We start from the raw sequence: 11,606 nt of genomic DNA, 5'->3' as shown, positions 1-11,606 counted from the left end.
TGCGCGTGCGCGTAATAAATCGCAAATCTTTTTCTCTCCCGTTCTATTCCTCCCATAGGCTAAAAAATATTGCATCATATAGTGTAATAGCATATTTTTAGAGAGAGAGAGAGCGAGCGAGCGTGCTCCATCCAGCATCATCACCATTCCTCGCCATCCTCCTCCTCCTCCTCCTCCTCCTCATCATCATCATCAGCTTCATCGTCGGTGTTGTGTCGAGAGCGGATCGTCGCCTTTTAGCAGCAAGTGGCTTGTTTTCAGGTAAAATCGTAAAATGTTCCTTTCACTCAATGTTGCGATTGATGGTCGGGTTTGCAGCGCTCGTGCCCGCAAGGAACACAAACGCATCCTCAAACAATCCTGGCCCAAAGCCAAGCGTCTGCTCCCGCGTTCACAGAGAATTTAAAATGAATATCTAGTGTTGTATTTCATGATGGCGCCCGTGTATTTGTTTTTTCGTTTGTTCTTGAGCGGGTGGCTTTTGCTGCGCACGTTGGCCTCCAAAGCCTTCCGCTGTTGTTGGGTTGGCCTTCCGAAAGGCAAACTCGACAATCAGAAAAGCACGCACATGGAATCGTGCGACGTTTGGTTTTGGTTTTTGTTTGTTTGTTTTTTTTAGTGTTGACGTTTGGTGCGTATGAGTGGTCGTGTACGTATAAAATGGAGGCTGAGAGGAAGAGGAAGGGGGGATGCCACGCAGCCTCCGTGCTTGTGGTCAACGCTCACACATGCACAATAAGATGCCTTTTATACACCTACGCGTATTAAAACGTCAGCACAATGATGCGGATGACAAATTGTAGAATCTGTCCTTTCCTTTTTTGATTCATAATGCTATAATCCGTTGGGCCGGCCGCCTATTATGTTCCTTTTACTGCTTAGCGGGTGCACTCCCCCCAAAAAACAAACAAACAAAAACAATCAGCGAGCTGTTTTCACTGGCCACGAGGTCCGTTAGAAGAGTTACATCCCAAAACACGATGCTGACCTTGTGGCCCTGTTTATGATGTGAGGAGCGGTTAGCACGGGCCTTGCCAGCCTGTACAGTAATTATTTATTTATTTATTTATTTTTGGGGGGGGGGGGTAATCCCAATCCCATCAATTTCAGAGAGACATTTTTTCAAAACCTGGAAAAAGTGGAAAAACCACAATTCTTGCTTGTCACGTCATATTTCCAAAAGAAAAACACATCAACCCCCCAAAGAACGTCTTATTTTTATTACGCTTCCGCATATTTGATGAGATTTGTGCGCTCGCGTCAGGCTCGTGTTCATGTCATCATTCGCTCAATAACTGTCAAAACATAGCACAGGGAATTTCACTTTGGAAATCAAATTCATTTGAATAACTGGCAGTTGTTATCGATGAAAAAAAAAAACAAAAAAGTCATGGTTGTTTCCAAGAAGAAGAAAAATAACGTCTCTGCCGTCGGGTGTCCCAAATGAATTTTATATTTGAATGTTTGGCGACGTCGCTAATGAGATGCTAATGCTAGCCACGTCGCTCCCATTGGTTGATTTTCCTTTTGGACAACAAGTAACAAAAACGCATCTTGGTGTGCAAAGACTTCCCTTTTTTTGCTCCTTTCACCAACGTCCCTCGCGCCGTCTTTCGCGCTCACGCCTGGTGATGTCGTTGCAATACACCAGAGGGATCTGCGGCGAGCCGGCCGTTCGGCATTCAGCAGACGGCCATATAAATTTCTGTTGTCAGATATGAATGAATATGTATGGATTTTTGCAAGTGTGACAACGATTTAGCGTTATTACGATTTTATCAAGGCAAGCGTGGAAGTGCTTAAATGAGTACTTGTGATCATTCATGCACTTGTATCTGCAGAGTTTGAAGGGCACAGCATTTTTATGTCTTTAATATTACGCAAGAAATGTATTCCAAATGGGGCGCCACCAATTGCTCTGTCAATCAGTATCACCTTTACTATAAATGCCTCAAATTTGAAATCATGAAGAACTTTTACAAAACGGGACTCCCGATCAAACCAAGGCAGCATCAAAAAAATGGCGAAATTTGGATATTTTTTTTTAATGGCGTCTCTACAGTTGTTGATCACTTTGGATGAAAATGACCCGGAAAGAAAAATTCTTGGAGGTCCCAAATGCAGAGAAGCAGCCAGGAAAGGCAAAAAAATGGACCAAAAAGGCAAAGAAAGATTGTGGCAAAACCCCAAATCACGACCGCCAAAATTACCTTGCAAAAAAAATGACCTAATTACTTTACTGATTACTTGATTTTTGAAGTGACTGAGCCAGATTACACGTTTGACACATTTTTGTGATGTTCAGCAGGTGGCAGGAAAATTACAGAACAAAAAAAAGATCATTACTGGGTAATTTCATATGCGACAGACGACATCAAGCAATCGCTGAAATGTGACGTCGGGGAGTCAAATGTATATTTGTTGTTATTTACACATTAAGAATAGAGTTTTTATGCCGTGCAAAGCGCGCAATGCATTGTGGCTTTTCAAAATAAAACACATTTTCTTTGACTTTAGAAAAGCCAATTGCCAGTTTTTTTTCCGACAGATGTGACAGAGCAAAGCACTTGAGGAATTTGAAATCATGTCCTAAATTGATGGAAATGAAAACATGCTTTCAATGTAATTCAGTCAACAATTGGAGCATTAAAAATAAATGTTGATGAAAAAAATAACTAGCTACCGTAATTTCCTGTCCACAAGCCGTCATTTTTTTCACACGCTTTCAACCCTGCGGTTTATGCGGTGATGCGGCGCTCGAGTCAGCGCCCTTGGTTACAAGCCTCGGTACACAGAAAGCGCCACACTGGCGCTAGCGCCACACTGGCACTAACACTAGCCCCGCGCTAGCATTAAACTCTTTCTGTGTAACCCAGGCTCATAACCAGGTGCGCTGTAGGCCGGGAATTACGGTATTCAAAATAGGTGAAAGTTGCAGCCCACCCCACCCCTTCAAAAAAGAAAGAAAAAAAGAAGCGGCAGCTGGCCCGCAATGAAAAACTTGCAATTTTTGTGCACGTGCAGCAGGCCCGCAGTCATGACTAAAGAGGAGAACCTGGAGATGGAGGAGAAGGGGAGGCACGACCGCGAGGAACAGGAGGAGGGGCGGCACGACCGCAGAGACGAGGAGGACGAGGAGGAGGAGCTGACGGAGGAAGAGGAGGAGGAGCGGGATGCGGAAGACGAGGAGGACGAGGAGAGGGCGGGAGACGAAGACGAGCGCGACGAGGAGGAGGAGGGAGGACGACGTCGGGAGCGGCAGGCGGCGGGCCCGGAAGGCGACGCCGCCGAGGGCGAGCCGCCGTCCGTGTCCGCGCTCCCGAGTCCGGTCCGCGAGACCCGACGTCGAGCCGTGGTGCACCCCTCGGCGCAGGCGCCGCTCCCCAAAGACTACGGTAGGGTGAGAGGTCGCCCGGGTCGGCGCGCGATCCGTCTGACCCCGCTCGTTGGCAAATAGATGTCAAATTGCTGCTCGTGTAGTATTTGGACCGGTTTGGAACCGTGAAAGACCAAAAAAAAAAAAACCATTCCAGCCGTCGATTTTTAGCAAACAAGCCGACTCCGACGTATCGAAGGTCACCGTTGTCCCAAAAAAAAACATCCAGACTTTCAATATCGGTGGCGATTACGGCGGAGTAACCGACGGCAACGGTATCGTCTCCCGTCGGCAGGCTCGCGCGGACGGTCTGTTTTGGGGGCCAATGTCTTCTGCAGACGTCATTTCCGAGTCCCTTTCTGAGGCCAAAGCGCCAATGCGCACAGGATCCCAGAGCTCGGCGCTCTGACGTAGTGCCCCGAACGCAAAGTGCGCATTGTCGTAGCGGCCGAACCCAGCGACACGTCGGGGGTCCTCCCCCGTCACGGCTTCACCTTCCCGTCCTCCGTGACTTTGACTTCATAACGCCGACTTTGCATTTCTGCAGCCTTCACCTTCTTCGACCCCAACGATCCGGCTTGCGCCGAGATCCTCACCGACCCCCGGACCACCGTCCCGGAGCTGTTCGCCATCGTGCGTCAGTGGGTTCCCCAGGTGCAGCACAAGATCGACGTCATCGGCGACGAGGTGAGAACGCCGGCCGTGCGGTCGTACGTACGTGAGCCAGCGTTTCGTGCAGCCCTTCGAGAGGCGACGAAGAGGCGGACTTTGCGAGTCCACCCGGAAGAAATGGCAGTTCTGGGAGCGAGTCACCAGTGAGCGAGTCTCAAGTCTTTGCCCTCGGCTTTGGCTTCGAGGCGCAAGTCCTGGACTCTGAAATTGGACTGGGGACTTGCAAAGCGTTGTCCCGTTCCCACGCCTGGCCAGCGGGTGGAGGCTGAAGGAGAAGAAGAAGGAGAAAGACGTGAAATTGACATTGACCTTTGGACTTTTTCATCTCGGCTCACTCATCGGAGTCGACGTGAACGATTTGCTTTGGCGGCTCGTCTATTTGATGCTTCGATGGAAGCGAACGAGGCTTAACGCACGCGCATGTTTCAGATTCTGAAACGCGGTTGCCACGTGAACGACCGCGACGGCTTGACGGACATGACGCTTCTTCACTACAGCTGCAAGGCGGGCGCCCACGGCGTAGGTGAGATCCCATTCCGGGCCCGTGTCGTGGTCCCGCGGCGCTAACGGGATGTTTTCTTTGCGCGCAGGAGACCCGGCGGCGGCGCTGCGTCTGACCAGCCAGCTGATTTCTCTGGGCGCGGACGTCAGCTTGAGGAGTCGCTGGACTAACATGAACGCTCTGCACTACGCCGCCTACTTTGACGTGCCAGAACTGGTCCGAGTCCTGCTGAAGGCCGCCAAGCCCAGAGGTAGGCCGGCTCCGCCGCGTCGCTTTCGAGCGACTCTCTTCTCCCGCCTCTTGTCGCCCGGCAGTCCTGAACTCCACGTGCAGCGACTTCTGCTACGGAACAGCTCTGCACATCGCCGCCTCCAACCTGTGCCTGGGCGCCGTCAAGTGTCTGCTGGAGCACGGCGCCAACCCCACCGTCCGGGTCAGAACTTCTTCTTGTCTCGCTTGTCCAAATGCGCGATATCGTACGTTTTGCTCTCGAGCCGATATCAAAATGCTCAATCTGAATTCGTTCTCGTGATCTTGAAATGTTTTTATCAGGTTTCCTGTACATTTTTGAATGGTTCAAACCAAGAATTGCACCTAACTCCAGATGATAGGGGACCACATTTTCATCCGATTTCCTCTGACGGCAAACTCCCACAACGCACACGACAACACGATTGTCTTCTGTGCAGAACGAGAACGGGCAGGTCCCGGGCGAAGTGGTCCCCGACCCGATGGACATGAGCCTGGACAAGGCCGAGGCGGCCATGGCGGCCAAAGAGCTGAAGCGGCTCCTTCTGGACGCCGTCCCGCTGAGCTGCAACCTTCCCAGGGCCACGCTGCCAAACTACGACAACATTCCCGGAAACCTGATGCTGTCCTCGCTGGGGATGAAGCTGGGCGACCGTGTGGTCCTGGACGACATGAAGAAGGTCGGAAGCACGCTCGCGTTATGAAGCCGACTCGCAAAGGCAAAGGGAAAGATGAGAGCCCATCTGACCCCCCCCCCCCCCCCGCGTCCTCCAAAAAAGATCGCAATTCCTTGCTTGATATCGTCCAATTGCGATTATTAGCACAAGCATTTTGTCCTGAAAACAGGAGCGTACTTCAACTATTTATTGACACATGGAAGTGGATTACAGAAAAGGGGGTGCGGGGTGGAAGGGCATTTTCACCCAGCACAGATTTTGGCAACTATATCAAATCACTAGTTTACACTCTCAACCAGGTGAAGAGTTTGTTTTCAAAACCAGACGTTACCAAACTCGCGCCAAAATGATCCGTTCGGAGCCGGATAATTTTGGCGCGAGTTTTGTCAATCGCAAAAAAAAAAAAAAAACGCCCACGTCTCGTTTTGAAAACAAAGTCTTCAAGTGTTTTTCTCAAGATCCAAGACTTGAAAGAAGGAGGATTTGCCCTCCAGAGGAACGTTTGGATCGTACGGCGTCAACACGATCACAAATTTGCCTCGTAAGGTGAAGCGCGTTGTAGCGAGGGAACAACTTCTAAGTTTACGTATTTCCGAGCTCCGAAGAGAGACATCTCGATCTGCCGAGTCACTTTCAGACGACGACTGAGCGGGACATAACGCAAAATGCGAAATGAGAACGCTGGCCGCGAGCGGCCGCCGACGCTGAAAATTCCGGCAAATCCACCCGGCTCCAGCTCGCCGTACATCAAACACGCAAATAGTCCTGTAAATACAAATTGTACATGCTGGTTTTCTCCATTTCAAATGCGTAATCGTCAAGTCTTGGCTGTTGGAGTTCTCGCTCCTCGCCTGTCTCAACCAAACCGGGTTAGATCAATTGTGTGCTTTCTTGTTGTCTTTCCTAGACTCGGATCCCGGATCATCTGCCTCCACAGTCCCATCTCTGCGGGGCGTCCTCATGACGGCAAGGTGTATTTGTTTTTCAGACCGGGACAGTGAGGTTCTGCGGTACCACAGAGTTCGCCAGCGGGCAGTGGGTCGGCGTGGAGCTGGACGAGGCCGAGGGAAAGAATGACGGCAGCGTCGGCGGCGTTCGCTACTTCATCTGCCCGCCCAAACTGGGTTAAGATTTAGCCGCCGTGGTGCCGTCGCTTCGCCCCCGCTGAGACGAATACCGATGCAGAAGGTTTCAGTGCGCTCGTCTCTTCTGTTCCACAGGGATCTTTGCGCCAGTGTCAAAGATCTCCAAGTCGGTGGAGCAGACCGTCTCCTCTGTCACCTCCACCCCCAGGACTCCTCGCATGGACCTTGCCTCGCGCCTTGCCGGGAAGAATAAGAAAGAGAAGGAAAAGAAGGACAAAGGCAAGACAAATGTTTTGGGTCTTTCCAGTTCCGGTCACAGACGGCGGAGTGGTCCACTGGCCTGACTTCGTGGGCGGCAGTGTGGGTTCTGTGAATGTTAGTGCCAATGGTTGTCTGTCCTTGTACGTCTCCTGTGATAGATTGGCAACCAATTCTTTCCCCCCTAAGTCGGATGAAATAGGCTGCAGTTGATAAGAAAGTTTCCTCGTTTTGCCTGTATTGGCAAAAGGGTCTCAAAGGGCGTCGCAAGCTTACAGTTAGCAATGATCGATGACATCCCCCGATCGAAACGCCACAGTTGGGCAAAGGCAGAGTCAAAACCCCACGCGGAGAGAAAAGAAACCTTGAGAAGGGACCGGCAGATAAGCAGGATAGAAAATGGATCTCTGAGCTCAATGAGGAGAAGGTGAACTCACTGGCCGTGCTGTGTGTTGCCAGGCCTGAAGAAGAAGTCGTCAGTTGTCAGTCTGGACCCAGAAGGACACAACGTTGAGGTCGGCGATCAGGTCTTGGTGGCCGGGCAGAAGAATGGCATCGTGCGCTTCTATGGAAAAACAGACTTCGCTCCAGGTAAGCTCGTCAGGTTGAGGACACCAGAGGTCCAAGCTAGCGAGTCCTAATACTGACTAACGAGTCCTTCGAGTCTTGGGTGTCTCTGTGGTTGGGGTCGAACTGTACTTCCAATTTGAATTACATCAGAAAATGAAAACGTCGGGCAATGCCAAGAGAAAACAGTGGTCGTCCGTGTTTATGAAAGCCAAAGCGGCAGAACTTACAAACGAATAGAAGAAGAGCTGGGCAAAGTATTCTTGGAACAGCCACTCTGCACTTATTGGTCCTTTTTACAAGACTTATTAAGCATGTTGACACTTATCCAGGTCTTCCGGATCCTATTTGACGTAAATATTACTCAAAGGGACTACTTCTTGTCCCCCGCCCTCACAACAATGACTGCTTGCTTTTGAAACCAAATACTCACTCACAGCACCAAACCAGAACCAAAAATTCCGCAGCAGCATCCTGGCCCAACGGGACTTGATGAGTATGAGGTGGAATCAGTTTTTCACGTCTGAGGTTGAAATGAAGTATGCTAAAAGTTACAAGCCACCTGACACATTTTCTTCCTTTCGGCAGGTTTGTGGTTCGGTGTGGAACTGGACCAGCCCACTGGCAAACACGATGGCTCCGTGTTCGGGGTCCGCTACTTCAGCTGCCTCCCCAAGTACGGTGTATTTGCCCCGCCATCCCGGGTCCAGAGGTAAAGGGGGTGGGGGTCCGTCCGCCGCGGCGAAGCCACAAATCAGGTTTTTTACGATGCTGCTGTTCTTGCAGGATTGGAGGACCTAAAGAGGGCTCGCAGAACGAGCAGAACTCCATGGTGAAGAAAGTCCACCAGGTCACCAGTGAGTATCCCCGAAGAGCCGACTGACAGCCGAGGTCGCGTCTCGGATCCGATTTGATTGACACCTTTGGTGTTTTGGTGCAGTGTCTCAGCCCAAGCGTAACTTCAACGCAGTTCGTTCTCCGAAAGATCTGACCTCCGAGAGCTCCATATCCAGGTAAGAGCGGCCTTTTGTCGCAACCCGTGCTGCCAAATCTTGTGGGAACGTCGGCCGACTTCCTCGTCTGGGTCTGCTTCAGGTTGCTCTTCTGCTGTTGGTTTCCGTGGATGCTGCGAGCTGAGGTGCAGTCCTAACCACGTCCTTCTCCTCTCCCAGCAAATCTTCGAGCTACCTATCGCTGTCCTTGTCAAACCTTGTGGAACTTCCTGTCCCCTGCTCTCAGCTCGCGCTTCTCCTTGGGTGTTTCCTCACACTCTCGCGTTCTTCTCTCTTAGCCGTCGGAAATCTTTAGTGCCTTGTCTAAATCTTGATCAAATGTTGCGTAATTAATCCACACCACCACCACCTCCTCGATAGTTAGCATCTCGCCTCCTAGCTGGCTGTTAGCTCTTGCTGCAACCTAACCCTGTTTTGATTTGATTGCTCCGGATACTACAGTGACTTCACTTCCCGAATTTGGGCTGCTTTTGTTTTCAACAGGTGTCGTTGTCGTTGGCTTTTTTGGTTTTTTTTCTTTTTGCCATCTCACAAAGCTGCAACGTTAATCGCGAGCTTACTTCTCTTCTTTTGCGACGTGAAAGCGAAGACGAACGCTTTTGCTCCCGGATCACTTTTGTTTGAGAACAAGACGGTCCCACTTTTGGCTCACTCTGGCAGCTCCGCGAACTCCGTCCGTCCTTTGGATCGCCAAAGTTCAGCACGGAAACACGAAGAGCGGCTGGATCTTGAACGAACTACTTAGACCGGACTACGGTCGGCTTTCTTGAAATCTAGTTTTTTCACCGACCTGCTAACCAAAACTCCAAAGCGAAAACTAGAAAAGCGTTTTGAAGCCTTTGTGTTGCTGCCTTTCTTTGTAAGCGCTTAAAATCTTTTGCTCGGCTCAGGATAGTGCCAACCTTTCTCCAAGAGAGGCTTCTGGTAGACGCCTTCAGGTCTGCGGCCTTACGAATATGATCAACAAAGTCGCAGTTACTTGATCGAAAATGTCATTTGAGGACGGATTTGCGCTCGTTTGGGCCATTTGGGAAAAGTCCCGGAAGAACTTCACGGAGAAGCTGCTCTTGACTGATTCTGCGTCCGATTGGAAGTCAACATGATCGAGCGTCGTCTGCTTTGGCCACCGGGCGCCACCGGCGAGTCGCTGGTTTGTCGTCACTTTGATATCGTTACACATCCGGCGTATATAAATACTGGAAGAGTGTAGATATTGTTTTATTAGCTCACCAAGTGTACTTTTGCTTTTGTTCTTTCCATCCGTTTCTCTGGTTTACTGCATGCTGTGTACTATAACTGCGAATCTCCTCATCCTCGCTTGTCGCCACGAGCATGAAAACGCATCCGACAGTTGTTGTCATTCTGTTCAAATAAAGGATTTGATGTTGGCCTTTTTTTCAATTCCTTTTGACTTGTTTTTGTTTGCGATTTCGGCGCCGTCGTGCGGGACGGCGCCACAATTCGGCCCGCGGTGACCGACAAATATTTGCGTGATGGACGCCGATGCCGATGCCGCAGAAAATACAATCCCTCCGGGGACGGGAATAAAAAAAGGATGCGAGTAAAGATGTGCCACAAGGATTTGAATGAAAAATGCCACAGAAAATTTGATGTATTTTTGTATACATATTTTGACTACATTTTCAAATTCACATTATTTCAAAGTGATCACATTTTCATTTTCCTGAGATTCGACTGGCTAAAATTTGCCGTCTGAAATTCAACGTTCAGATTCCGTGTAAAAAAAAAAAAAAAAAAAAAAAGGTACGAGGTTATTTCAGGTCACAGCAAAAGGACATCAGAACCCAACACCCGGCCGGCCGATCCGCTTGCACTTTCTTCGTCACGTGACGTCACAAACTAGCTCGCTAGCACTTGTGGGGGGAGACGATTGAGCAATTTCTGATTGTGTTACGTCGCATCTTAAAGTCGTAGTTTGGTCCTCAACTATCTTCTTCTTTTCCTTTGGGCTTGTCCCGTTGGGGGTGGCCACAGCGTGTCATCATTTTCCACCCAAGCCCATCTGGCGCATCTTCCACCGTCCTCGCGTCCCTCCACCTTTTCTCGCTCTCTCTTCCCCGGTAGCTCCGTCCTTCCCACCCTCCGACCAATTTGCTCTCTCTCTCTCTCGCCTCCGGACATGTCCAAAACCTCCAACTTTGGCTGTCCCTCCCTCTCGTGAGCTCATTTCCAGTCCCATGCAACCCGCTCACTCCGAGCGAGAACCTCAGCATCTTCAATTGTTCTGCTTCCGGTTGTCTTCAGCGCCAGCCACCGTCTCGTCTCACCAGTGTTTTAGAAACTTCTGCCTTCATCCTAGCGTGGACTCTTGTGTCACCTTCCGCCAATGGTTCCAACCCGCTTGCGCTTGGACCCGTTCCATTGGTGTGTACTGTATTTGAAGTGGTCCACCCTCGCCATCTCTCCTCCCCGGAGCTTCACTCTTCCTCCTCCGCCCCTCACATTCATGCACGTTCATTCTGTTTTACTTTGGTTTTGTCCTCGACTGTAAGAAATGTAATTCAGCGCACGAGTGGAACGACTCTTGTCACTTGTGTGCCTCGTCGTCTCATCATTTTGCTCGGGTTTAGTTTCAGTCGGTGTTGGATTTTTGTCGTCGCGAGTCATATCGTGTTAAGTGTTTTGTTTCACGACGGGGTTTTTTTTTTTTTTTTTGACTTTGCGTCTTGGTTGTTTTGTGGGGACTTTGTTACTGGAATTTTGTATTTTTTACATGTTTCCACACGCCTTTTAGTTTTGGATTCTTTCTCCACCCCCACCACTTCATTCTGCATTGACTTCCATCTTGCCGATGCACGAGTCCTCCGCCAAATGTTGACATTCAGCTATTTTTCCAACTGGCATTTGAGGCCACAGAAGAACAAAGAAGGACAATCCTTAAGGTACAATTACGTTTTGTTTATTCCCATATTTTGGAAGTCATATGGTGATCAATTATTAGATGGCCCATAGCTCTGTGGTCAGAGCACTGGTTTGGAAAACCAGGGGTTGCGGGTTCGTATCTCACTGGGTCCTCCACTCCCCAAGAGGGGTTGCGTCAGGAAGGGCATCTGGCGTAAAAATATAAGCGTTCATTTGAGCTGTCACGCTGTGGCGACAAGACCAGAGAGACTTACCCATATGGCGATCAATTATTATTTCAGCGCTTTTATGCAGTACAAAATGGTTGATTTCAATTTTTTTTTT

General features: G+C 49.8%; 1 protein-coding gene and 1 long non-coding RNA gene across 4 annotated transcripts in view; one reads left to right on the top strand and one right to left on the bottom strand.

Moving 5' to 3' along the window:
* Positions 1–124: 124 nt before the first annotated feature.
* Positions 125–11,315, top strand: clip3 (CAP-GLY domain containing linker protein 3). Of its 2 annotated transcripts, none has more exons than XM_061827122.1 (14): positions 125–261; positions 3,025–3,395; positions 3,924–4,063; positions 4,478–4,571; positions 4,639–4,800; positions 4,865–4,983; positions 5,240–5,479; positions 6,465–6,600; positions 6,697–6,840; positions 7,279–7,410; positions 7,975–8,098; positions 8,173–8,243; positions 8,327–8,399; positions 8,482–11,315. In XM_061827122.1, exons 2-14 carry the CDS (start codon positions 3,038–3,040, stop codon positions 8,534–8,536), a joined length of 1,848 nt encoding a protein of 615 aa, XP_061683106.1. In that variant the 5' UTR covers positions 125–261; positions 3,025–3,037; the 3' UTR covers positions 8,537–11,315. The 2 variants fall into 2 exon arrangements, with proteins under 2 accessions (XP_061683106.1, XP_061683107.1); XM_061827123.1 differs by having other exon boundaries at positions 148–261; positions 3,028–3,395.
* The window catches only part of LOC133504657 (uncharacterized), a 42,416-nt gene continuing 34,884 nt past the window's right edge, over positions 4,075–11,606 (bottom strand). For both annotated transcript variants that reach the window (XR_009796048.1, XR_009796046.1), the window contains one exon: positions 4,075–4,313. This is a non-coding gene — a long non-coding RNA (uncharacterized LOC133504657). The remainder of the gene's footprint in view (positions 4,314–11,606) is intronic.

Source organism: Syngnathoides biaculeatus, chromosome 8, assembly GCF_019802595.1.
Source record: "Syngnathoides biaculeatus isolate LvHL_M chromosome 8, ASM1980259v1, whole genome shotgun sequence".
NCBI lineage: Eukaryota > Metazoa > Chordata > Actinopteri > Syngnathiformes > Syngnathidae > Syngnathoides > Syngnathoides biaculeatus.
The sequence above is the reverse complement of the archived record's forward strand: the minus strand, read 5'-3'. Positions and strand labels throughout refer to the sequence as shown.